Source organism: Melanostigma gelatinosum (genome assembly GCF_949748355.1).
Source record: "Melanostigma gelatinosum genome assembly, chromosome: 1".
In the NCBI taxonomy this organism is placed as follows: Eukaryota; Metazoa; Chordata; class Actinopteri; order Perciformes; family Zoarcidae; genus Melanostigma; species Melanostigma gelatinosum.
Genome location: NC_136634.1, coordinates 2001163 through 2026542, shown reverse-complemented (window position 1 = coordinate 2026542; position 25380 = coordinate 2001163). Strand labels below are relative to the sequence as shown.

General features: G+C 44.0%; 2 protein-coding genes across 4 annotated transcripts in view; both read left to right on the top strand.

Moving 5' to 3' along the window:
• Positions 1–15221, top strand: part of cadps2 (Ca++-dependent secretion activator 2) — a 93704-nt gene extending 78483 nt beyond the window's left edge. For all 3 annotated transcript variants that reach the window (XM_079275309.1, XM_079275308.1, XM_079275307.1), the window contains 4 exons: positions 84–116; positions 6781–6888; positions 14130–14234; positions 14873–15221. In XM_079275309.1, coding sequence (XP_079131435.1) covers positions 84–116; positions 6781–6888; positions 14130–14234; positions 14873–15043 — 417 coding nt within the window. In that variant the 3' untranslated portion in view covers positions 15044–15221. The remainder of the gene's footprint in view (positions 1–83; positions 117–6780; positions 6889–14129; positions 14235–14872) is intronic.
• Positions 15222–20795: 5574 nt separating this feature from the next.
• On the top strand, positions 20796–25008 carry fezf1 (FEZ family zinc finger 1; the record flags this gene model as incomplete). Its single annotated transcript, XM_079276127.1, has 4 exons — positions 20796–21605; positions 22127–22261; positions 22934–23066; positions 24761–25008. 4 exons carry the CDS (start codon positions 20796–20798, stop codon positions 25006–25008), a joined length of 1326 nt encoding a protein of 441 aa, XP_079132253.1.
• Between the last annotated feature and the right edge of the window lie 372 nt (positions 25009–25380).

Here is a 25380-nt window from a genome sequence, read left to right as displayed (position 1 = left end):
AAACCTGTTATTTACTGGAAACCATTTGACTTCTTCTTCTTCTCCTCTTTGCTCCTCTTCCTCCTGCCCCCCCCCCCCGAAAGGTGAAAGCAGCTGCCAAATATGTGGAAGTGCCTGTGAGTCCGTGTATCTGCCTGCTGTTCTTATTCATTCACCCTGTTCGTCACAGTCGGTTTTCCATATTTCTGTTTCCATCACAATCGAAGCGTCGCTGTTGAAAATGAAGCAGCCTGGAGATGAGAAGCGACCGCTCGTTGCATTCCGCCTCAGTCGTGTCTCAGTCGTGTCTCAGTCGTGTGCTTGTTGGGTTTTGTAAGTTTTCTCATCGCGGCGTGTTAAACGTGTGAAAGATAAAGAGGCTTTTTATTCCGTCTGCAGCTCCACAGCCAAAGATCACACAACAAGCCCAATTAATTGCACTCTTGTCCTTCGAGATGTGTTTTTGCTGAAGTGTCGCTTTGTGGGCGGCGGCGTTCGGGTGTCGAGCGGTTAATGAACGACGGCGATGTGGCAAAGATCAGAGGCTGAGGCTGAGGATGAGGAGGAGGAGGAGGAGTTAAAGTGTGGAGGTGATGAGGCGTTAACGTTTTGGCGGTGTTCGAGGTGTGAAGGAGAGAGAGAGAGAGAGCTTTAATCTCCAGAATTAGATCTCACAAAGAAGAGGTGACCTCTCACTTTATAAAGTGATTAACAGCTCGAAACTAACAAAGTACAATTCCTCTGTGATTTGGGGTTTTTGCACGTTTTTTAATTTTTCATCTCATATGAATTTAGTTTTTAAAAGCATCCGCTGGGATTAAAGATATTTAAAATCAGTTTTTTCAAACCTCTCAGGCTTCAATCCAACAACCACCAAACACTGAGGAGGAAATGAACCGGTCCTCTTACTTGGAGTAGGTTGGCTGTAAATGAAATGTTTTAGACGTCTACGATGAAATTACATTTCCTGTTGAATGTTACAAAACAAGTCTTCCAATGGTGGCAATTATTTAGTATGTAAATTTAATTTGGCCAAAATCAGCCCATGCATCCAGTATCCTGAGACATTCCCACGGCGTTCCTGGATGATCCTGTGCAGGAAGTTGTGCGTCCTTTGTGAACAGAAAAGGGAGTTTTAAAGGAGCTAAAAGGTTTGATGTGAAAACTCTCCGGCAAACATTTTGCATCAATCAGCTGTTTGTAACAGTTGCAGCACGCTTCAGATAAAAGGTTTGAATACAAGACCAAGTACCAGGATCCTGTTGACCCGGAGCAGCGGCTGTTGCACAGACTCCGGTAAACAGTCGCTCTATATGTCATGGGCTTTTATTGTGAAAGGTCTCCAACCATCGGAGCTCCGAGCGGTGCCAGAGTCTCTCTCGTTGTGGAGAGCTAGCTTTGTCCGCTCGCCGTTTTAGCCTCGCGATGTTTCTTTTTAGAGTCCATTTATTCCATTTATTTAGAGTCCAGAATAAGGATATCAAACAGATTCCTGCGTTGTGTGTTTTGTATTTGGGACACGGACGTGAGAAGGTCCCACACTGAGTCATTCATCAGCTGAGATAAAGAGCAGCACAACCGTCTCACCTGACCTCCTAATCCCCTGCCCCGCCACGGGACGTCCCACATATCCCAGCATGCTCTCTGGTTTCCGTCCAGACTCCCCGCTCCCCTGAAATTATAATGTAACCGCTACCTTGGCCTTTTTGGTCTTTTGTGTGGAGGGAACCTGACGCAGGTAAGCAGGTAAGCAGGTAAGCCTCTTCTCCAGGTGCGATGACGAGTCGCCCCCCCCCCCCCCCCGGGAGTTTATATCTTGAAGACTTTTCTTTCTCTATATTCTAGTGAAAAAAATACTTTTCAATCACCCTACAACTGCAAGTACTTGCTTTATACTTCTATAGTTTTCATTCTACATGAGATATTATTTTTTGTCAACGTTTTAGGAACTTTCATTTTGGACTTTTTTTGATGGTTTTGTCAGTTATTCTGACAGGACGAGCCTTTCTGTCGTTCATGCTTTTCCATCCTCAACAGATTTGAAAGCATAAACTTCTGGTCCATCCTTCATGAAGTCCATTTTTAACATTTACGTTTGGCGTCATGAGAGTCTGTGCGGCCAACGTGACGGAGGTCCCGGCATGAGCCAGGATGGATGGATGAAAGGATGGACGGAGGAACGACTGGAGAGATGGAGAGAGGGAAAACAGCCAATTAGTTTGTCTCTACATTCATCCTGATGAAACGAGTCCCACGTGTTCATCACACTGAGTCACACGTGCTCAGCAGGACCGACGTGTTCACACGCAGCCAAGACACCAGCGACTGACAGCCGCACACGCTCGAACATATGCAGCGCTGGAAGAGCAGGAACACAAACATCGTCGTCGTCGTCATCATCGTCATCATCACGGCTCTTCACCGTCTTTAACGCGACACGGCCCTGCAGGAAACAAGCGAACTAGAAACGACCCAACTGGCTGTTGTCGGGCGTTCTGGTGGTTCAAGGCGTCGACCGCGTAAAAACCACAAAGTCTCTGCTTTGAGTCAACAAAGAAAGTCACTGCTGTTCGATGTAGCAGCAGTTAACCAGCAGTTCCCACAGATCAGAGGAAGATCACTCGTCTTCTTTTGCTGTCGCACCGCTTCTTTAAAGCACACGACGCTCGGAGCTGTCGCACCGCTCAGTTTGAACACGTTATTTACAGACATTCAGCACGTGATGCACAGAATCCCTCTTTAATTTAAATGGAATCTTCAGCACGTACATCCGTCAACACGTGGAGATATTTCACATTTAAAACGACGACGTCTTCGTTTAAATGAAGTATAAACAGGTTTATGAATTTCATGCTTCTTTATGTCAAACAAAAAAAAGAGGAAAAATATTTTTAAAAGCACGAGATTAAAGAATATTTACTGCAAAATAAAATCCTGTTTACTGAATATTGTGGAAGATTTTAAATGATTAATTCATCAAATAATGGATCAACAGAAATGTAACGACTGAGCGTTTGTTATTTTTAGGATGATTGATTGAAAATGTCTGCAAACTGTTTCTGGTCTCTCAGATATGACAATCTGCTGCTTCTCCTGATTTCTTATATGATGATAAATTAAATATTTTAGGTTTTTCTAGACAGTTGGTCAGACAAGAGAAGCAACATGCTGATGGTCAGGAAATGAAGTCGTTATTGGCCGTCGCTCACAGTGGATGTGCATGAGCCTCATAAACAGAGTTATTGTGAATTATTGAGGCATTTTGTGTGAACACACGTATTTGTACACACACACACAAACACACACCTGGTAGAAATGAAATGAATCCCGGGCAGGAGACGAGGCCGGTCGAGCTGTGTAATTACCTGGCATCCCCCCCCCCCCCCGCCCCCCCCCCGCTTCATTTTACACTCTCAATTTTGTTGTTATCAAATGTTGACGAGCAACCAGGCGGCCATTATCCCGGCGCGGAGGGGATTACTGGTGTTTGGCTACAAGTGGAGGAGACGAAACAGGCCGAGCGTGACGAGCTGTGTGTGTGTGTGTGTGTGTGTGTGCGTGTGTGTGTGTGTGTGTGTGTGTGTGTGTGTGTGTGTGTGTGCGTGTGTGCGTGTGTGTGTGTGTTTCTTCTCCTTCCATTCTTTCCTGTCGTGTTAAAGTCTTAATCTCGGTGGCTGGAACTGTGCCGGCGTCTCCGATCTGTCAGGCTGCTTTGTCACCTCGTCAGAAGGAGAGAAAAGAGGTAAATGATTGAGACTGAGCCTTGAGGGGATGGAAGGAGGCGAAGATTGATGTCTCAAGTGACAACAAGGGCAGTAATATGTTGCCAGTGACACACACACACACGATCTTGAATGGTGGAGTACAGAGCTTTCTCCGGCTTTGACCCTCTCCACATCGGTGCACATGTATTTTTGACGGCTCTGTTTTGGTCCTGTACTTGTCTGACGGTGTTGGGTCGGGTTGAGGTTCAAGACTCCAGTCGCGTTCTTCCACAACAAACTTAGAAAACCTTTTTATTTCTGTTGGAGCTGACTTGCTGCAGGCGGAGTTAGAGGCGTATTTGCTGCAGCATCAAGAAGCCTCAGACCAGAAGAGTTTCATGTCAGAAGTTCTGTTTGTTCTGATGTCAAATGTTGAGCTCTGAGAAGTCAAAAGTAAACGATCGTGACTTAAAAACCGATTTGTTTAATGTCTTTAAATATAAACGTTTCATTTCCAGCTTGGTATCTTTTGTTTGTTTGTTGTTAGATGAATCAACATACATAACTGGTTAAATGTCTGATTTAAATCTGGAGGAGCCAAACAGACATTTGTGTTTATGTCACCTCGGTAGCTTGAATTCAAAGAGGTCAGAAATGGTGGTTTTTAACTCCATCCTCAACAATAGACGTCACATAAATGAACCCAAAACACAATCTTTTCCTAAACCAGCTGACTTGTTTCCTGTGAAGACGTTTATTTTGAAAAGATTGTCTTCATGTAACAAGTGTAAATTGACACTCGTCGGAAAACGCATGAAAAATGAGGAATAACGTTTTCTGTGAGATACGTGAGACAAGTGGTGAAGGACGATGCTTTTCGGGCGGTTTGGCCGAGGGACAGGTCTCCGGAAGATAAGGACTCAAGAACCGTAAGACTCGGGACTCAAAGACTGGCAAGAGTTCGGATAGGTCACGATGTGCAACCAGATGAAACCAGTTCCTCCGGTCGCTCACTCATGATGCCGACGCCGCTGCAGACCTTTCAGATTCGTTCCGTTTGGATGTAAAACTCGCTAAAAACGCTTACATGGACATAAAATCTCATTCAAACGTATCCGCATCAACGAGGACTTGGACCTGGAACTGATCAGAGACGCGTCGAGAACCGTAACGCACCCGGTGAGACGCACGTTGGTTTCGGTCTCTTCAAGAATTCTGATCGTCGATCCGACGATCATCCTCGATCTGCCAACACTCGCGCCGCTCCGCTCGCTCCAGAGGATTATGGGGATTCTGACAGGCCTGACCCCTCCTCTCTGTGGTCGCACATAACACTCACACCGCCCTCCTCCTGCACACACACACACACACACACACACACTCTCTCCAGACCCTCGCGGCCATGTGACCCCACTTTAGCCCCTGGTATCTGCAGGTGTTCTTGGCGAGCGGTCCGTCTGAATTACAGCTGAGCGTCTCTGACTGACGCAGTCTGTCACTTGCTGTTCGAGGCCTCTGAAATAACATTTGACTTTCATTCATCAAGAGAGGCTCCGCTTACTTCTGTTGCGTGTTTCCACAGAAGCAGAATGTGGTATTTTATGACTCTGGCTGAGTGCTGGTGAACAGTACTTTTTTACTTTGCTGGCGTTGTCTCTTCAAACACAATGCTGCACTGTGGAGGTTCAGTCACGGACGATAATAAGTGGACGTAGTCGTCGTCACGTCACCCACTGGTTTGTGGACTGATGTTTTTTCCGCCTCAAGTTCAGTGTTTTGACCATCGCCATCTTGGATTTGTGCAACCAATAGTGAGCATATTCAGACTGTAGAGGAGGTAACTTGTTAAAGACGCCACTTAATATTACTATTAATACATAAAGTCATGTTCACAATGTTTACTGAGGTAATAAATCAAGAGAGAAGTAGTCATTTTCTCATAGACTTCTATACAACCAGAGGAGTCGCCCCCTGGTGGACACTAGAGAGAATGCAGCTTTAAGACACTTGCCTTCACTGACGGGACTCGACAGTGTGGTGCGATCCCGTCTGTAACACCAGCTAGATCACCGCTAAAGAGAAAATGAGCACAGTCCATCAGAACACAGTCCACACAGTGAACACAGTCCATCAGATGTCCATCAGAAGCCCCACAGTTGCCTCTCTTGCATGTCACGCCACAAACCAAAAGACTCAAGGCACTTGCGTGATGTTGTCAATGTTGTTTTACACAAACACTACCAAGTGACAGTTCGTATTTTTTCGTGTTGTCCTTGATAACAAAAAAAGGTTAGAATCCCAAATGTATTTATTTATTTATAAACGAGCCTTTTTGCCTTTTTAAGTGACGCCAACAGGTTTCTGTGTTTTCTCCGAGGTTCTATTTCCTTGTTTTTCCACGGGGGACCTGGCGTGCCATGCTCAGCGGCGCTGCAGCAGAACAACCCCCCCCCCCTCCTCCCCTCCCCCCCCCAAGCCGCACGGCTCAGAGAAAACGGGTGTGAAAGATGTCAAAGCAATTACAATAAGCATTAGACTTGTAATGTCCCCTGACTACCTGGGAGTGTGAATGAACAGGGCTCCCCCCACGTTCTCCGGCCTCTCCCAGCAGCTGCTTCCACTCCTCCGGTGTTACCGCCCAGCGCTGCTGCTTACTCCGGTTCTTCATCTTCTTCCTTTAGCCCGTGTGTTCCCGTGTTGTCCTCAACAGACACACAAACGGAACATGTAGTCCGGTGTGCATCAGTGAGGAAAATGCTTCCAATACATCGTTGCTTAAATATGCACATTAAACTGAACGAGGCTGCTGTGAACGCGCCCTGAAGCTCGTGGAAGTCTCTTCTGTGCATTGTTTGTTTTTCCTGTTTGCATTATTATTTGCGGGTCTGTATCATCTCACTGTGAATGAATGACTTTGTTTTAAGCTTGACTGTTGCACACTGTAGGTGTGATGTCCATGAACAGCATGGATGAAGTGAGATGTGCACCATCAGCATCAGGCTCCACTGCTTGTTGTGCACGTGTGACGTCGTCCTGTGTATCCAGCCTCCACCTCCTCCTGTCATCTTCAGGCCTGTGTGTGTCCTCTCTCCTGCAGAAACCAGGGATGGATCTGGCCGACACCTACATCACCTTCATACGGCAGAACCAGGACGTCCTCCGAGACCGCGTCAACGACGAGCTGTACGTGCAGAAGGTGTTTGACGTGAGTGCCGATCCTTGTTCTTAAAGACGACTCCAGCCGATCACAACTTGGCTTTTACTTCTGTTGATTTGTCCGTCATGTCTGAGATGTGCGAACACGGCAGCGTCACTAAAGAGAGGTCAGACGATTGGAAGCAAACGGTTGATCCAGATGAACTTGTTGCACAGGAGAACTGTGTGTACACAAAGTTACTTCAATTCTATTTATTTTGTACAGCCCAAAATCACAAATTTGAAATGAAATGAAATGAAATGGTCCGAGCACAGAACCTTGTGGAACTCCATGACTAACGTTGGGCTTCATCGTTTATATACAAACTGAGATCGATCTGATGAATCGGACTTAAACCAGTTCAGTGCGGTTCCTTTAATGCCAATCAATAATGTAACAGGTTGTTTTGATCAATGGTGTTGAACGCAGCACTGAGGTCTAACAGGACCGGGACAGAGACGAGTCCTTTGTCTGATCAGGAGGTCATTAGTTATGTTCCCCAGCTCTGTGCTGTGATGCGCTCTGAATCCTGACTCAAAGTCCTCAAATGAACTATTGTTACGCAGAAAGTCACACACCTGATTCCTCAAGGATCTCAGAGAGGAAGGGAAGGTTAGAGATCCATCCATATAGTTAAGCAACACCTCTGGATGGAGAGCGGGCTTCTTAAGAAGAGCTTTGATTACAGCCGCTCTGAAGGACTGTGGGCTACTTTCATCCAGGAAACGTTGACTTATTTAAAAATGTAACATTTATTTAGTCTCATACGTAATAAAAGCGTCCTAACACAAGTACCTATTTTAAACCAAACTGTAACAATTCATTTTCTAACCCGAACCAAGTTGTTTCCTGTGAAGATGGTTTATTCTGGAGCGTGTTGTTTGTGTGAATGACGTCTCATTTAAATACCAAACTGATTATTGATCTCGGCCTTGAATCAATTAAACATGACATGATGTCATTGAAAGAGCTCCAGTCACATGACAGGATTATTCATCCTGTTTATATTACACTTCTTTCTTCCAAACAGCAACTTTTCCACCTCAGTAAATTGTAAAATGTGTTCAACTTTCTGTTAAATTCCCGTTGTTTCCACGCCGATCGTTTTACGTTGGAATTGGAAACGTGCATGAAAGCAGTTGGCATTTAGTCAATAAGCTCTCATTGCACGGTGTCCTCTCTTTGTTGTACCGTGCACAGTAAGCGTCTGAATGGAAGCACACGATCCTCCACAGTGAGCTTTGATGTCTCCGGGTTTCGTAGCAGCAGCACTTCGCTCTGAGGCTGCAAACACCGACTGCTTCTGTTGACCCGTTTATCACTTAACGAAACACCGAGAGACGTCTGCTCGCTCCGCGGGAAGATCGCCGCCGCATCGTCCGCCTGTCCGTCCCCTGTCCACCCTTCCATCCCACGCTGTCCGGTTTCTGCACCGACCCCCCCCCCCCGCCCAGATTCAGATTTATATGAATATAGTTTAGTGCAGAGTTGCCAAACACGCCTGAGCTCGCCGCCCGAGTCAATGCGGCGGACATGGCAGCTCAGACCCTCTCACACATTAGCAGCACGGAGACGAGCGATGGATTTCTGCCACCCGCCGCCTCCTCTGAGGGTTCAGGGTAGTGCGTGTGTGTGTGTGTGTGTGTGTGTGTGTGTGTGTGTGTGTGTGTGTGTGTGTGTGTGTGTGTGTGTGTGTGTGTGTGTGTGCCTAATGGAGCTCAGAAGAGCCCAGTCATGCACCGAGGAAGAGGAGGAGGTGATGGCGGGGCCTCCGAGTGTCTCCACTCAGCTCGGTTTGTGTGGAACAAAGAAAGTAAACCTTGTGTTCATACGGCGGCACCAGGCCTCCCGCCAGGTGCATTATGGGTATGTTGTCTTGTTTACGTGCGGCTCGGCGAGTCGAAGTCAAACTCGTGTCAGGGTTTGTCAACACGGAAGAAGACGAGGCGGTTGGAGTGTGTGGCGTCAACACGCAGCTGCAAACACGTTTGCTTTTTTTCCAGCGTGTGCATGCTCACATGTGCATGTTCGTCGATTTGTGTACAAGTGCTCACCGGGGAACGCCTTTGTGTGGATGAGGAGTGTAATGCAAGCCCTCACACACACACACACACACACACACATACACACACACACACACACACACACACACACACACACAGAGCTCATCCTCTTCACATTACAGGTCAGATCAGCGTTAGGGTTGAGGAGGAGCTGCACGCTGTCTCTTAACAGGAAGTCATTTCATCTTCTTGTTTTCTTTGTTTATTTTGTAAATGAAGATAAAACCTCGATGCCGTTTTGTTTACATTCAGGATATTTTGACTTGTTTTAAGCGGTGTTAAGCGGGCAGCTGTGGCGGGTACAGCGGGTTGCTCTTTAGTCAAACGGTTGGCGGTTCGATCCCCGTTTAGTCGTACTGCCGGAGTGTCCCTGAACGAGACATTGAAGCTCGTTACAGCAGCTCCTAAACGCTGAGGGCGGTTAAACACAGAGGGGTCAAATGTCATGTACGCATACGTGACAAGAAAGAAAAGAAAATATATTATTTGTTGCACAAGAATCCAGACATTTCTTTCCAAGATCCTGGTATTCAAACACAAAACCTTTTGTTGCCCAAGTAAAACATGTGATGTTTAGTTTCATACATACAATCATTTTCATTTATATTTTCTAGAAATGAAAGTCAGCGTCTTGACACCTGATGAAAACCCAAATAATCTCATGTCACAGCTCTTTATAATATGAGAAAACAATATTTTAGACGTCAATTCTGGCACTTTTTAGGACTTAGTAAATAATCACTTTTGATTTCAACAAAATGACAGTTGTTGTTTCTGTTCGGTGCCAAAGACAGAATGTGTCAAATGTTTAAATGACATCATTACTGTGACACAATCAGGGGGAGCCAGCCTCCATTCATCACGTAGAAATTGTTTTTGACAGGACTAATGCACACCCACAATGCCGTGCAGGCCCCCCCCCCCTCCCCTCCTCCTCCTCCCATATATTCGCTCCATCTGTTTTCACTCTCGTCCTCTAATCAGCTCAATTAAGGAGCGTCTTCGTACTCAATTTCCACGACAGTTAACGCGGCTGGCGAGGCGACCGTCAGGCAGCTGATTAGTTGCTGTGAGGAGAACTCGTCTCCCAGAGACTCGAATAAACGTTTCATGAGGAGGAGGAGGAGGAGGAGGAGGAGGAGGAGGAGGAGGAGGAGAATATCCAGCAATTTCCACATCCTCAAGCATCTGTTAACTCAAGAGCGCAAAGCGATTGTCAGCGAGCTGATTAGCATACAACTCAAATTCCAGCGAAGAAATATTTAGTGTGAAGAGAGAGAGAGGAGGATGATGAAGGAGGAAGGGAGGAGGGAAAAAGGACAATATTGAAGCTGTCACACACAAAGGATAAGAAAAGAATAAAACATGTCGCACATCAGGAAAGTTTATTGAAACACATTTCAAAGGTAGCTCAACGTGCTTCACATAATGCATTAAAAACCTAATTTAAAAAAGCATTCAATTAATAATAATCATATTATTTTACACGGGTAAAATCGTTGGTGTGCCCTTCAGGGTTTCGTATCGTTTTTTTTATATAAAGTGTGTTTTTCTGAATGCAAAGCCAATTTTAAAGGATGCTAATTAGCTGTGAGTGTCACGAATTGAAGTCAAGATGTTTGAAAATGTTTAATATCGAAGGGGGAAACAATTTAAGCCCATCTCTGAGATTTATGTCTCCACTTCACCAACGCACAGAGACGAGAAGCACGAGGAGAGCTCAGCGTCAAACACACACACACACACACACACACACACACACACACTCTCCGGCTGCTACCGAATGTTGCTAGCTAGCGTTAGCTGCAGGAGGACAAACAACGGCAACTACAAAAACCAATAATGCAAAAATGAAACGGCTCAGCCGAGTGCAGCACTCCCCTGTGGCGTCTTTTATTTATTTATTTATTCACCAGGGACCGTGCACATTAATCAACATTTCAGTTTCCACCTCAATGTAAAGGAGTTAGGGAGAGAGATCATTGACTTCTGTGGTCCCCTGGGCAGGTTATTACAATAGTGGCCCTATTATTATCAGTACAGTTCAACAGCAAACACTACAGTACAACACTGTGCAGCACAATACAGTGTACACAGACAAATAACTGCAAACAATTCTGAAAAATTGCATGTTAGTAGTTTTGGACCCTGGCCAAATCACTCGAATTGAAATTCTAAATCAACTCAATCAATCAAATCCTAAAATCTATTTTTTTAAAACTTTGAGTGTCTGCCGATTGCACTCAAAATACAAACGCACGACGTCGTGTCGACTGTGTTTTTGTTCCTCTCGCTGCCTGATCGGGTTGACGACGGTCCACACCAGAGAGTTGAAATGTATTCATAGTTAAAGTCACTGGAAGCCACAATATGCTCAAACCGAAGCACCGGTCTCCAACCGTCAAGCTGGCTAGCCACAAGCTACTTAGCGCGACACAGCTATAGCTGGCTAGCCACAAGCTACTTAGCGCGACACAGCTATAGCTGGCTAGCCACAAGCTACTTAGCGCTACACAGCTATAGCTGGCTAGCCACAAGCTACTTAGCGCGACACAGCTATAGCTGGCTAGCCACAAGCTACTTAGCGCTACACAGCTATAGCTGGCTAGCCACAAGCTACTTAGCGCGACACAGCTATAGCTGGCTAGCTAGCTAGCTAGATTGTTCTCTATCTCCAAATTGGTGTGTCTTGATTTAATTAATCCTAATTTGTTACGACCCCATGTTAAAACATGTTTATTCGTGCAGTAAGAATAATTACAAAAACACTCCATGTGTGCTTTTGATATGCCGAACGGCCCAAAAAACCTTTTTGTTTTGTTTTAGCAAGTAAAGCATGGGAACGCTGGCGACGCCAAGCTTTAAAACGGAAGTAAGATTACAAAATGGCAATTTTATTATTGCAGGCCAGTCGGTTTCACTGTCCATTATTGAGTCAATAAAAATCTTCGAGGACAAAGTTTTGGAACACGTAAAACACAACACACGCAACGCATTATTATATCATCAACAACCGAAAGCGAACGTGTTGAAAATCAAGCTGCAGGTCGGAAGTTAAATCTTCTACGATGCTTTCATATTTCTGAGCTTCGTCTGTCTTTTCAGATCACAAAGTAAAACGTTTTCAAAGCGTTCAAACTTTCCGTGTTTATTCTTTTGGGACGGAAATGAAATAAGATCAGGAACTGTGATTAATCTTGAATCCAACTTGAATCTTCTTGCATTTAGTTGAGACTCTGAATGAAAACCGCATCATCACTTAACTTACTTAAGGAGCCGGTGTGAAGGAGGTCAGGGGTCACTCCCACAACAGATGCAATCAAATATTTGCGTGACCTCCGAATGATCACGGACGTGTTTTTGCTTTTGTCAAGTGCATGAAATAACCTCTGGACTGTGTTTCTCTCTTAAATTGGAAGGTAATTACAGCTCTTGTCAGCGTGAAATGAAGTCTGCTGGCGGCTCTTGAAGCAGATCTGAATATTACGGGTCATTACTGTGTCAGAGCAATTTCCCCGAGCATTCTTGTTTGACTGGAAACTCAATGAAGCCGCCCCTTTGTGTGCATTTCACCAGCAGCGCGCCGCCGGTGAGGACTGCTCTTCAGGTGAGAAGAGGTGCGTTTGGTTTGCTGCGGTTGTAGCCTGGTGGCAGGAGGTGTGCGGGGAAGAGAACTATAAGACGACACATTTTATTTCTTCTTCTTTGAAGGTTGAAGCAGAGCCGTGAACTCTTCTCTGAACTCGGCAGCATTCAGGAGTTTTGCATTAAATTGCCTTTTTAAATAAGTAAACCTTTCCACCACTTCGAGCTTTGCCGTTTTAATGCCGCGCATCGTTTCACCTTGTGTTGTTGTGTGTCGGCGAGTTTTCCTTTTGTCGACGATCTCCTGAACTCCCCTGAAGGAGAACGTGTAGAAATAAGAACCATAAACTGTCCTTGCTCAGGCAGCAGCCATTAACATCATGTTGTTGTTGTTTATTCATGTTCTTTTTGAGGAATAAAGCCAGCGCGGAGCTTAATGCTCCTCAGGGTGACCATTTACATGTATGGCTGATTCAGAAGGCCATGTTGTATCTCTTTTAATGCTCCAATGCTTGATGCTTTAAAGCAGAGGTGTGTTAAAATAAATCAAGGCCTTGGCTTGGATTTATTGTTTTTGGTTTGGCTGTTTACATTATTTTTTTTAAATATGTTCTGAAGCCTCGAGCATTTCGGCTGCCGCGATTTGGGATTTTTACTGTCGCCAGCTTGGTTTTTATGACCCGTGAGCGGAAGAGCCCATATGTGTAGCCCCGCCCTAAAGCATCCCCTGCTTTATGGTCTGTGTGACTCTAAATGGACCATAATGTACTAAATGAACATCATGCTGTATTGAAGAAGACTTGAAACTAGAGATTGAGACATAAACTCATGTTTACAATGTTTACTGAGGTAATAAATCAAGAGAGAAGTAGAGTCATTTTCTATAGACTTCTATACAACCAGAGGAGTCGCCCCCTGGTGGACACTAGAGAGAATGCAGCTTTAACACATGAAGCTTCAGCTTCACTTATCCTGACGGGAGGTTGCCGCTTGGTTTGTGGTAGAAACGTAATGTTTTAGAAACATTTATCTCCTTCAACCTCTCCGGGTAACGAGTATCACTGATCCTGATACATAACGTTTAACCACGACGAGCTCCAAACCCACGAAACCAGCCTCTGAAACCATCCATGAGAGTCTGTGGAGTTGTCCGACCCTGGACGATGCTACGCTGTGATTGGCCAGTCTGAGTTTGGAGGGGCGGGACTTAGCAAAGGGTCATCGGATGCAGAAGAAGAAAAGGGTGCAGTCTGATTGATTCATGTGTCAGATTCAAGAATGTAGGTTACCGGGTCTCGATTCCAAAAATGTAAACTATAAATGCCATGTTTTACTTTATCGTTTGATTGTGTGCGGAATTCAAAGACGGACAAACACTTTTCCAATGTCTCGCTATAAAACACCTCACTTCACTCACTCACACACAAACAGTTTATCCATATTACCCAAACATTTGGAGATCAAACTAAAAAGTGTGAGAAACTAAAATGTTGGTGATTAGCCGTCACTGTGTGGCAACAAACAGGGTGATAAGAGGCGGGTTGAGGTGGGCCTGTGAACTGCGAGGTGCTGTTACAGCGGAGAGTTTGCTTTGTCTTACAGCAATGGTACAGCGGCTCCATGAAGGTGGTGTGTGTTTGGCTGACGGACAGACTGGACCTGCAGCTCCACGCGTACCAGCTGAAAACACTCATCAAGATTGTGAAGGTGAGAAAATATAAATTTCTTAAACTATTCACGAGAACTTCTGTCAAACAAAAACTGATTCTTTGTTGGGAAAAAAAAAAAAGGTTTGAAATTCAGAGCTGACAGGTGACTTTTACCTCCCGGATTTAAAGTCTCCTTTTCTCTTTGGTTTGAAAAGATCGGTAGAGAATGAACCTTAGACTGACTGTAAAAAATAAATAAAGAAATCTTAATTTTGGCCTCATTCGTGTAAAAACAGTCAGAGCTGACACTGAGGAGAAGAAGAAAAGACAAATCAAACCACAAGTGTCCTTGAAAGCAGCAGCGGTGTGAAGAGGCGCCGACGCTCGAGAAAACTGCTCAACTGTGCTGCTCGCTGCTTTTGTCTTTTCGTAGTTCGCTGATGTAGAGACGCGCGAGTTTAACTTGAAAGCAGCGCGACGAGGAATTCTAATGGCTTCCGACTGAAGGTAAAAGCCCCTCAGACGCCTCGGTCCGACATGAAAGACTCGGCTCGTCCTTGAGCCTCAGTCTTCCCGTTTTCTTTTTTGTGTCCTTTCAAACGGCGAACGGCAAGAGCCTCCTCCCACTCGCCACATTCCTAAGGTGCTCTCTGCCCCCCCCCCCCCTTCTCCCTTTACCTATCCCCGTCTCAACAGAAGACCTACCGCGACTTCCGGCTGCAGGGCGTCCTGGACGTCGTGCTGAACAACAAGAGCTACGAGACCGTCTACAACCGGCTGACGGTGGAGGAAGCCACGGCGGCCGTCAAGTCGGGCGACGGCCTGCAGGGCATCAGCATGAGAGACAGCGACGAGGAGGACGATTGAACGCACGCCATTACCTCCACCTTCATCCTCTCAACAGATCAGGACCTTCCGTCGCCGTGTGAGTTCTGTTGTAGATGAGAAAAGTCACAGGTGTGCAGTAGAGGTGTCATTCATCGTGACCGGAGGTCCTGATCGGGTAAGGACGAACGCTCAGGTGGTGATCCCCCCTCCCCCCCCTTTGTTTTTCTACCCGATCTGTCACATGCTCACTGCCCTGACACACTGCCGTACATGCACGAGTGCGAATGTACGAGAAGACAGTGACTCGTGGTGACGGACCCTCTGGACGGTGCTGAGACGAACCCGTCCTCCTCCCTCTCTCACCTGCGGGACAGGAAGCCCCGCCCTCCTCCACGTGCAGCCGTACTCTGATTGATGTCACTTCGTACAGCAGAGCTCAGCGATCGCCGTCACGGCGGCTCCCTCTGGTTTTGTGTTCACCCGCAGTTGTAGCGTAATGTTCAGAAAAGTTGTTTTTAACAGACAGCAACGGCAGCGAAATCAACTAAAGACATTTATTTTCATTGGAATTTATTGGAATTGAAAAGTTCTGTTTGACTTTAATTCACAATCATATCTTTGAATGTTACTTTATGCTGTTATAGTCTCATTTTATAACCAACCTATGTGGTTAAAGGTACAAGTCGAGAGTCCTGCTAGCATCCTCTGTATGCTGAAACATCCGTCACAACCCACAGCACCTGTCTCCACCAGGCGCCAACCTCCGCTTCTGAAAAATAAAGTCATGTGATAAAGCTGCATTCTCTCCAGTGTCCATCAGGGGGCGACTCCTCTGAGTGTGTAGAAGCTCACCCCTGTTCACGTCGCCCATCGTTGGATCCTTTAAGCACAACTACAGTATCTCTGGAACCGTTGCCGCGTAGCTTTTAATTGGCTCAATGGACAGGTTTGTTTGGTAACCTACGTATGTAACTAACGGTTCGTACGTAAGTTACGTAACAAACGTGGCAGAACGTAACTTTTTCTGAATTTTACTTTCGATAACGCCATCCAATCGGCTGATGGCATTTGAAATTGGTGGCTGAGAAGCTTTGCCTTGAAATGTAATCTGGGGTTCGGCCCAATGGTCCGTCGATGGGGTCGAGCTTTCACAACAAGAACAGAGATCAGTTCAAGGCCTGATGTTTGGTGTTCAGAGTCTCACATCTGCAGAAGAACTCTTCGAACTCCGAGCTCATGGAACGTTGCTGCACCGCTGTATTTACTGAACCTTGTGACGAAGAGACGACCGGCATAGCCTCAGGCGGTAAAAGATGCAAAAGAATCCACGATCCAGTTTCACCACCGGAAGGTCTTTAAAGGTGTCGACCCGCTCTGTTTGGGTAGATAATTGTTCAGAATCGTGACTACATGGTGATGCAGTCGCCGTTATCTCTGTTCATCGTAATGTTAAGTGTTGTGAAGAGTATTGAGCTGTGGAGTGATTTGGTCGTACTGCCTGATGTGCATTGTGTCCAACCATCGATCAAAGTCTTCAAAACGTGCTGACGAACTGCAACAAGTCTGGACTCTTTCAGCGGGAACGTGGATCTGCTTTTGTTCCATCGATGTGTTTTTGATGCCGTTCATTCAGTCTCTACCGTCTGTTCGCGTGTCGTCGTTGAGATAAAAGAAGAAGAAAAGTCAGTGTCGGCCTCCGATCGACTGCAACAACCGGCCGTTTGTTTTAACTGTCGGTCCGGTTTGTGCAGTTCAGAGGACAACAACATAATGAAGAAGTATATTTATATTGTCTCACTGTGCACCTGTTTTGTTCAGGTGTCTTATCTGAGTGTCACATTAAAAGTGTTTTTAAAGCACCTGTGTTTTCACCGCCTTTTTATTTTACTCAAACGACAGATTCATTTCATTTTTTGTTTTATTAGAAAAGAGACGATAACTTGTGATTGTTTTATGCTGTCCACAAATCCACAACAAGCATTAAGATTTAAGGAAGTTTAAAATTTGGGGCGAATATTTGAACCACTTTACGGCCAGAAGTATGTGGACACCGCTGTGTTCATAGTGTTCGGTTGGTCTGTTCTCCTGTTCCGTCCCGGCCCTCGGCAGACGATTGTGTTTTAGACTCCAGTGTTCTACTAACTGGTCAGTTCGTCTCTTTCCTGTTTCAACATCGCAGTCGGCTCCGTAAAGAAACGACGTCTCCAGTTTGATGTGGAGGAACTTGACCGGCCTGCAAAGAGCATTGAGCTCATCCGACAAACAGTTAATGTAGAACATCTCCGTCTGAAGGAATCTGCTTCATACAGCAGGAATCCCAATAATACAAAGAAACACGAAGCTCCGGAAAACCATTTAAATCAGTGAAGTAAAGAAAATCACTGCTGAATGGTTAATAAAAGCACCAATAATCATAACAGTAAACACCCTTTAAATGCATTCATAATCATTATTGTCTTTCTTAATTAACTCACTGTTCTATTAATTATGCAACAATTATCCCTTCAAGCTGATTTTAAAACGCTTTCATGTTCAACATGAAAAGGTTGAAGAATTTAAAATCATCCGTTGATCGACGGACTCGAGTCCTTAAATTCAGCCGAAGACGATAATTAACATGAAAACAGACACATTGATATTTGGTACGGACACAATAATAAAGAGAACAATCCCTTTGTTTTCTCTGCTTAGTCGAAGACATTTTCTATCATTTAAAAACTAAAAGTAGTCCCATCGGTGCCCAAAGACTCAAATATAATAAGAACAGAAAAGCAGAACATCTGCACCAACGGTTCAAATCACAACCTTCACGGCTGTGTTCTGGTTTCTGTTGTTTTCGTCCTTACTTCTTCTCCGTTCCACCGTATTAATAACTCTTGTAGCTTGAAGGTGTTTGTTCTGTTTGATTTGTTGAAGGAGCTTCTGTTCGTCTGCTGGCTGTCGTCCATCAGCTGCGCTTTCTTTTCTCATTAAAATGAGCATCAAACCTTTTTACTGCAGTCTGAGTCCTGCTGCTGCTGCTGCAGCCGGACCAACACGTTATTATCATTATTAATAATAACAACATATAAATAGGATGCAGCTCATGTTATAATAGTTATAATACTTCGAGTTCCAGAGGTGTTAAAACGTCCTGCAAAGAGAAAAATGAAAATAAATCAAGAATAAAATGAAAATAATAAACAGAATCAGATTTCCTCCTTTTTCATCTCGATATCATAAACATACTGAACTGAACCATTTCTGTGAGATTGTTTTCATTTCAGAGGTCAATAACAATAAAACACGAGCAGCCACAAATCTCTGACGTTCACAATAATTCATAAACTAACAACGATCATCAGCAGTCAGAAGATAAAAAGAATAAATCACAGAAACATAATTATGTTTAAATAATAATTATAGCTGGCAGACAAAATACAAGGGCAGATCAACACACTGACTTTATTACAGATATCAATAATGATGATAATTTGCACTTTGTGTAAATTTGCATGCAACTCATTTAGTCATATATATTTGTGCATAATTGTCCTTTCACACATGTTGTTAATTAAGAACTGCACATTGAATTCCACTCATTCTATATTTGGAGCTTGATGTGAAGCTGAACGTGACAATAATAATGACAATACAGTTAAATATAATAGTACTTTATTGTTATTATTATTACATATATATATATATATATATATTATTACTTTAAGTTCCCCTTCAGCCATCAGACAGCGTTATAACACGAGCTGTAAGCTAGAACCGTCATATATTATATTCTATGTTCAGAATGTGTCAACAATTATAACTTCATATTTTATTATTACCTATAGCTTTGTTTTATTACAGCTGTTTTACTGCATTCCACTCCTTTTGTTTGTGTATTCAGTTCCAGGCCTTCACTGCTTCTGTGCGTGCGCGCGGCTCATAACGTAAAGTGATGCAACATTATGTTGTTTTATAAAAAAGGATAAAACGTGCAATAAAAACGGAAATAAAAGAGAAGAGAATGGAATAAAGGCCGCTGCAGCTGCGACACAGAGTGTGTGAATGTGTGTGAAATAATAAGCTGCTTGTCATAATTATTACATCATAATGTTTTTACACACAAACCTGTAAAGCGTGATTTTTATAGAATGTGTTGAGTGTTCGTTCTGACGCGTGAAGCTTCCGGTGGAAACATGAAGTCACGTCTGAGAATCTCTCGTTCCTTTAACGACACAAAGAAGAGCGGTGAATTGATTCCGACGTTTAAAAAAAATATGTTTTATGAAAGGCATCACGTGTCAGTTTGTGTCGCCAAAAATACATTTTTACTATTAATATTAGAGTCACGTTTTATTTATCACTTCAGTTATAAGACTCGTTTTATCTGCTCTCATTAATCCATTTATGGGTTTTTCATATTTCATAAATTATGATTATTGAGGAGATGTTGATCGGATATTCATATTTAGATTTAAAAAAATATATATATTTTTTTTTTAAATCACAACAATCATTTTTATTTTTAAAGAAATTTAAAAAGAGGCGTGTTCTTCACCTGAAGAAACAAATATGAATAAAAAACGTTTACGTTTGTTTTATGTGTAATGAAACACGAACGCGTAATGTATCGATGTGTTGTGTGTTTGCTGCGTCGCTCTTCAGCGTCACTTTTATTTTCTCGCCATCTTTTGTTGGAACCCTTGAAGAGAGAATTCAGCCTCGCGGAGCGGCTGGAGGAACATTGTTGTCGGTGTTTACGCGTCAGTCTCGCAGGTTCATTCTGTGGAGTCACGTGTTTACGGTCTGCTCTCTGTGCGTAAAAGAGGCACGCGGGAGAAGTTTGCCTTCTGAGTTTTCTGCTAGAAGAGGTTTTTATTTGAACCCAAACGTGATGTTCTTCTGAACCTAAAGCACTAAACACAAGGAGAGTCCAAAAGGGAAACGGCTCGTGTGCGTAAAAGAGCCGTTTGCATCCAAAAGGACAAAACATGATGAGAGAAGAGCGCGCACGTTATTGATCATGTTAATTCTTAAGCATATATCTATCAGAGTCCATCCAGAAGAAGGTTTTTCTGTCGCGGGGAGGTTTTGGCATCCAAAAAATCTGGTGCGTAAAAAGAAAAGAGAGAGAGAGTCAAAGTTTGTGATTCCAAGACCCGAAGCCCAGCCAGGCCTGGGATCGATGTCTTGAAATCCATTTTCTGTTCAACAACTCGATCCGGTTTTTTCTCCTGTCTCAAGTTCACCCGCGTGACAGCTCCGTGTCTTCTCTGCGCCGTGCGTAAAATCAAAAGGGCTGGGTTTCAGGAGCCAAAAGATGCGTCCAAATGTGATCAAAAACTCCTGACAGCTCGTGACCCCGAAGCGTCTGCCGTATTGCGATTCAAAGACGAAAAGAAAAAAAGAAAACAATGATGTCACGCGAAGCCACAAGGGGACCTGGGATTTACCAAATACCTTCCAGTTGAGCAGGAGTCCTGCCAAGAAAGGGACCGCCTCCTCTCCTCTTCCTCTTCCTCCTCCAGCGGCGACAAAGTGCAGAGAATCGACGGAGGAGAATTGAGCAAATTATCTACTACTTTTATTCCGTTCTTCCTTCCTGGACGGTAACGATCGGCGAGGTCTCGGCTCTCCCCACGCCGTTATCGAGCGTCAATAAGGACGGCGGGAACGGGGCCGGTGATTCGGAGGGGTGGGGGGTTTCCCCGGCAGATGATGCCCTTTCCTACGGGCCGGTGAGGAGCAGCGCCGACCCCCGGCTTCCCTCCAGCAGCTTCTTCTTCTTCTTCTTCTTCTTGATGCGGAGGTGATGGACGGTCCCCTCCGCCGCCCAGCGGGGATCCTCGGCTCCCCCCCGGCTTCTGGGAGCCAGCCCGCGGGTTCCGACATGCTCACCTCCGGCGGCGGCGCCGGAAAGCCGCTCGCTTTCTCCATCGACCGGATTATGGCGAGGACACCCGAGCCCAAGTCGATACCGCTACCCAGCTGGTTCCAGTCCGCTCCCGCGGGGAAACCCGACGTCTGTCCGTCCTCGATGCATTGCATGATCCCGTTGGTGCCACTCGGATACGAGCCGGGCCACCGGCTCAGCATCGCCGGGCTGGATTCGGGCCACTTCGACGCGTCGTCTCTCGCGACTCACGCAGACTTTTTGGGCTTTGGGTTGAACCACAAGAACCTGCAGGAGGACTCTGCTTTGAGCCAGACCGCCGGCCAGTACAAACTCTTCAGACCCCGGGTCGTGAACCAGTCCTCCTTCCCCACCGTGGGCACCGTGTGCTACCTGAATTGCAGCGGGGACGGCGGCTCGTGCCCCCCGCCGGCCGGCCTGGTCAACCTGCACCCGATGGCCTCGTACCTGCTCAACGCGAGGCACAAAACCTTCATGGCGGAGAAGAACAAGCCGGGCCTGCAGCAGGCCGGGGAGCGGTACCCGGTGTCCAGCGTGCAGGCCTTCAAGGAGCTGTCTCAGAGCCAGATCCAGCACTACATGAAGGAGCGGGACCAGATCCTCACCGATAAGATCTTCAAGGGCTCTGCGGCGGCGGCGGCGGCCCGGCTGAGCGGCTCGTGTCCCGGCAGCAAACCGAAAGTTTTCACCTGCGAGGTCTGCGGCAAGGTGAGTTCTTTCATTTCACCGGGAAGCGGGAAAGTCAACCAGAGTCACAGCAAGTCCTCCGAACCCCGGACCGTTCATTTAACATGCAATTAGGAGAATTCAAAGTAATGTTGCAAATATTTTATTTTTCTTAAGAAAGCAAAAATATTTAGCACAAGACAGCGAGCACGTGAACCGAAACCGAATTAAATCTCGTTAATTCCTCAGTTAAATCCAGATTCATTGTAATTTAAGTCTTTCACAGTGCGTGCTGTACAGGGCTACATGGATGTTATTAATGAGTTATTAATGAGTTATTAAAGTCTATTAAATGAACCCGGACAGATTCACTTTAATTAGACTCAAACTGATAATTCAAGATTATTTATTTGTGTGGAAAATATATATTAAATAAACCTTTAAACTGTGTATAAGGAAGTATTTTTCATGTGTTTTATTATTATTGTTATTATTATTAGTATGACTGCTATTGTTATTGTTCTTATTGTTGTTATTACACATCTTTTTTATTTCTCTCTCAGGTGTTTAACGCGCACTACAACCTGACCCGCCACATGCCCGTGCACACCGGCGCGAGGCCGTTTGTGTGTAAAGTTTGCGGGAAAGGATTCCGACAGGCGAGCACGCTGTGCCGACACAAAATCATCCACACTCAGGTACGGAGCCACGGGCACGTGCTCATTGATATGATTCATAAACTCAGTTCAGTTTAGACAAAAACCTTTTATTTCATTATTTTATTTTCATTTAATTGTTTTCTTCCCTGATGATGCGGACAGGAAGTCATTCTGGCATCATCTTTATGGCTTATGATTTATTATCTTCTTCTGGTTCATTTATTATACTTTACAAATCAAATCAAAATAATATTGTTTGTATTAAAGCCCTGATAACAAGAATAATGAAAAGGGCCCGTTTTCTGTTTTCGGTTGATTTTAAAAAGCCTCAGAACATTAATAACTTAATATAATATCGTTTAATAATTCCTGCATTTAAAAGACCTGTCAATCAATTTGATACGAGGAGTGATCTAATGAACCCACAGTAATTAAGGTGTGTGTGTGTGTGTGTGTGTGCGTGTGTGTGTGTGTGTGTGTGTGTGTATTACTTTAGTATCACTGTTTTAATTCTGTGAAACTTTTATAAAAATAAATAAATAATAATGAATTCAAGTAAATTATTTTGGGGATTAAATGAGCGAAAAATGAGCGAAAAATAAGAATACATATTGTAATATTCCTGACGTCATTGAACGCAATCGTCTCGTGCTGCATTCACTGTAACTTTGTTTTAACAGATATTTAGTTTTTCCTCTTTATTTTTTTCAGGAAAAACCGCACAAGTGTAACCAGTGCGGGAAAGCCTTCAACCGCAGCTCCACCCTCAACACCCACACCCGCATCCACGCGGGATACAAACCGTTCGTGTGCGAGTTTTGCGGGAAAGGATTTCATCAGAAAGGTGAGAAGAAGAAACATAATTTACATTTTAACCTTTTGTTTGAAGACACAAATGACCTGATTTCATTTTGAAGTAAAAATATATATTATATATATATAAATATATAAATAAATATATAATATTTAAATTCAGTAATTATTGTATATTGTTTTAATCTGCAATATTGAAACACTACAATTGTGTATATGTATATATATATATATATATATATATATATGTTATGATAATAATAATAGTAGTAGTAACACTATGATACAAAATAAATTAATAACAAAATAATCATAATTTGCACTTTAATGTGAACATTTCTAGAAGCAGTTATAAATGTATCTTTGCGGTGATATGATCGTGTATAGACAAAATAATCTGGCTGAACGCCAGTCAGCAGCATCTGTCACCTGTCAATCAAAGTAACAGCCAATCAAATCACTGAGATCCAAAAACAAAAACAAATCACAGAAAATAATGAAAGAAACATGAAAAAGTCATTAAGCTGGTGATAACAGGGACCGGCTTTAACGTCCCTGAGGAGAATATGTGCGACTGAATCTTTCTGTTCAATAAAACAAATGAAACACATAAAACACACACGAAGCTTTTTAAAAAGTACACAACGCTCGTGCAAAAGACACAAACCGGATCTTTTCAAAATAAATCACAGATGAAGGAAGTATTCAGAACTTTTGCTGAATTGAAAATCATGCATTCAAAATGGTTCAGAAATACTGAATAACCCACAACAACAATGTTAATAACAGAATACGTTGTATTTGAATCTTAATCCCAAAATATAATTCGATTATATATTTATTTATTTATTGCAACATTCGGCCTTTCCCATTTCCCAGCATCCTCGATTCCTTCCCTCGCCTCCTCCTCTCTTTCTCCTTGCGTCTTAGTCCCGCCCAACGGGAGATACGAGAGAAAGGAAACGAGGAAGAGAGGCGAGGAGTCATCCTCTGCTCGCAGTTTAGCAATTATAATAATAATAAAAGGCACAAAAAAACAGATAAATGAGAAGAGTTTATTGATTTCCACCATTCAGAGGGCAGCGTTATGTAACCTGGGAGCCTCCGGTTTATCAACACTTTTATGAATACAACCACATCATATTCAATATAAATGTAATATTTTTAATATCGTGTGATTGAGTTTATTTCTTCGTCCCGCTGGCTCTCTGGTTTATTACACCGATCCATCCTCATGAACAGGAACCTGTTCAACCCGCTCACATTAAAGCTGCTGAGTCTTGATCATTTCAAAAGTATACTTCTATAAATTCTATATATTTTGAAGTTCACGGTTCTGTTTGCGTTCTTTGTTCGTGCGTTATGTTTTATATTTAGAGAAGTACAAACGTGTGAAATGCTTTTTGCTGGGAGGCTCCAAGAAAGAAAATAAATCGTAGATATAGAAACGACATATAAGATGTAGTACAATAAACTGCAAAAATATAGGAAGCAATACAAATATCCTTCTGAATAAAAACAAACAGTAAAGAAACAAATCATTTCTTTTAGTTTGAGCTGCTCTCTGTGACGTGAATCAGCTTCAGAGCGTCAGAAGCTAAAAGGTTCAGACTCTATGAACACAAATCATTTCATATTTCTCTATAAAACTGAACAAAGTGGGTCAAAGTGTTCCGTTTTTCACGCCTCGTTCTGAACTCACTCGTCCTCTGACTTTTCCTGCAGGAAACTACAAGAACCACAAGCTGACGCACAGCGGGGAGAAGCAGTTCAAGTGCTCCATCTGCAACAAGGCCTTCCACCAGGTGTACAACCTCACCTTCCACATGCACACGCACAACGACAAGAAGCCCTTCACCTGCCCCACCTGTGGGAAGGGCTTCTGCAGGAACTTTGACCTGAAGAAACACATCAGGAAGCTGCACCACCTCGTGGCCCAGCAGGCGGCCCAGCAGGCGGCCCAGCAGGCCTGAACCGAAGACTCTCCGTCCCGACATCATCAGGCCTGGCACTAAACCTAAGTCCCAATATGTCACATTTACAGAGACCCCTTCTCTTTCTTTATAAATTAGCAACTTGTGCCCTCAAAAGAACAATGAGTGCTTCGTTCCCCCAAATGAGTCGTCTGGATCCTCTAACGACTTCATGTCTTTCTTTTCATCGGTATTTGGAGCCCGACAGTGAAAGTCCTGCTCTGTAGACGGGCTTCATTCGGCCGCTTGCTTCTTTCTTGTGCAGCCATGAAATTCTCCGAAACCTTAAAGAATTCTGATGTTTATTTACACAAATTATCTTTTGTTAAAAACCGTCAAAATCAAAGCCGCAGATGCAGAGATGGGATACAC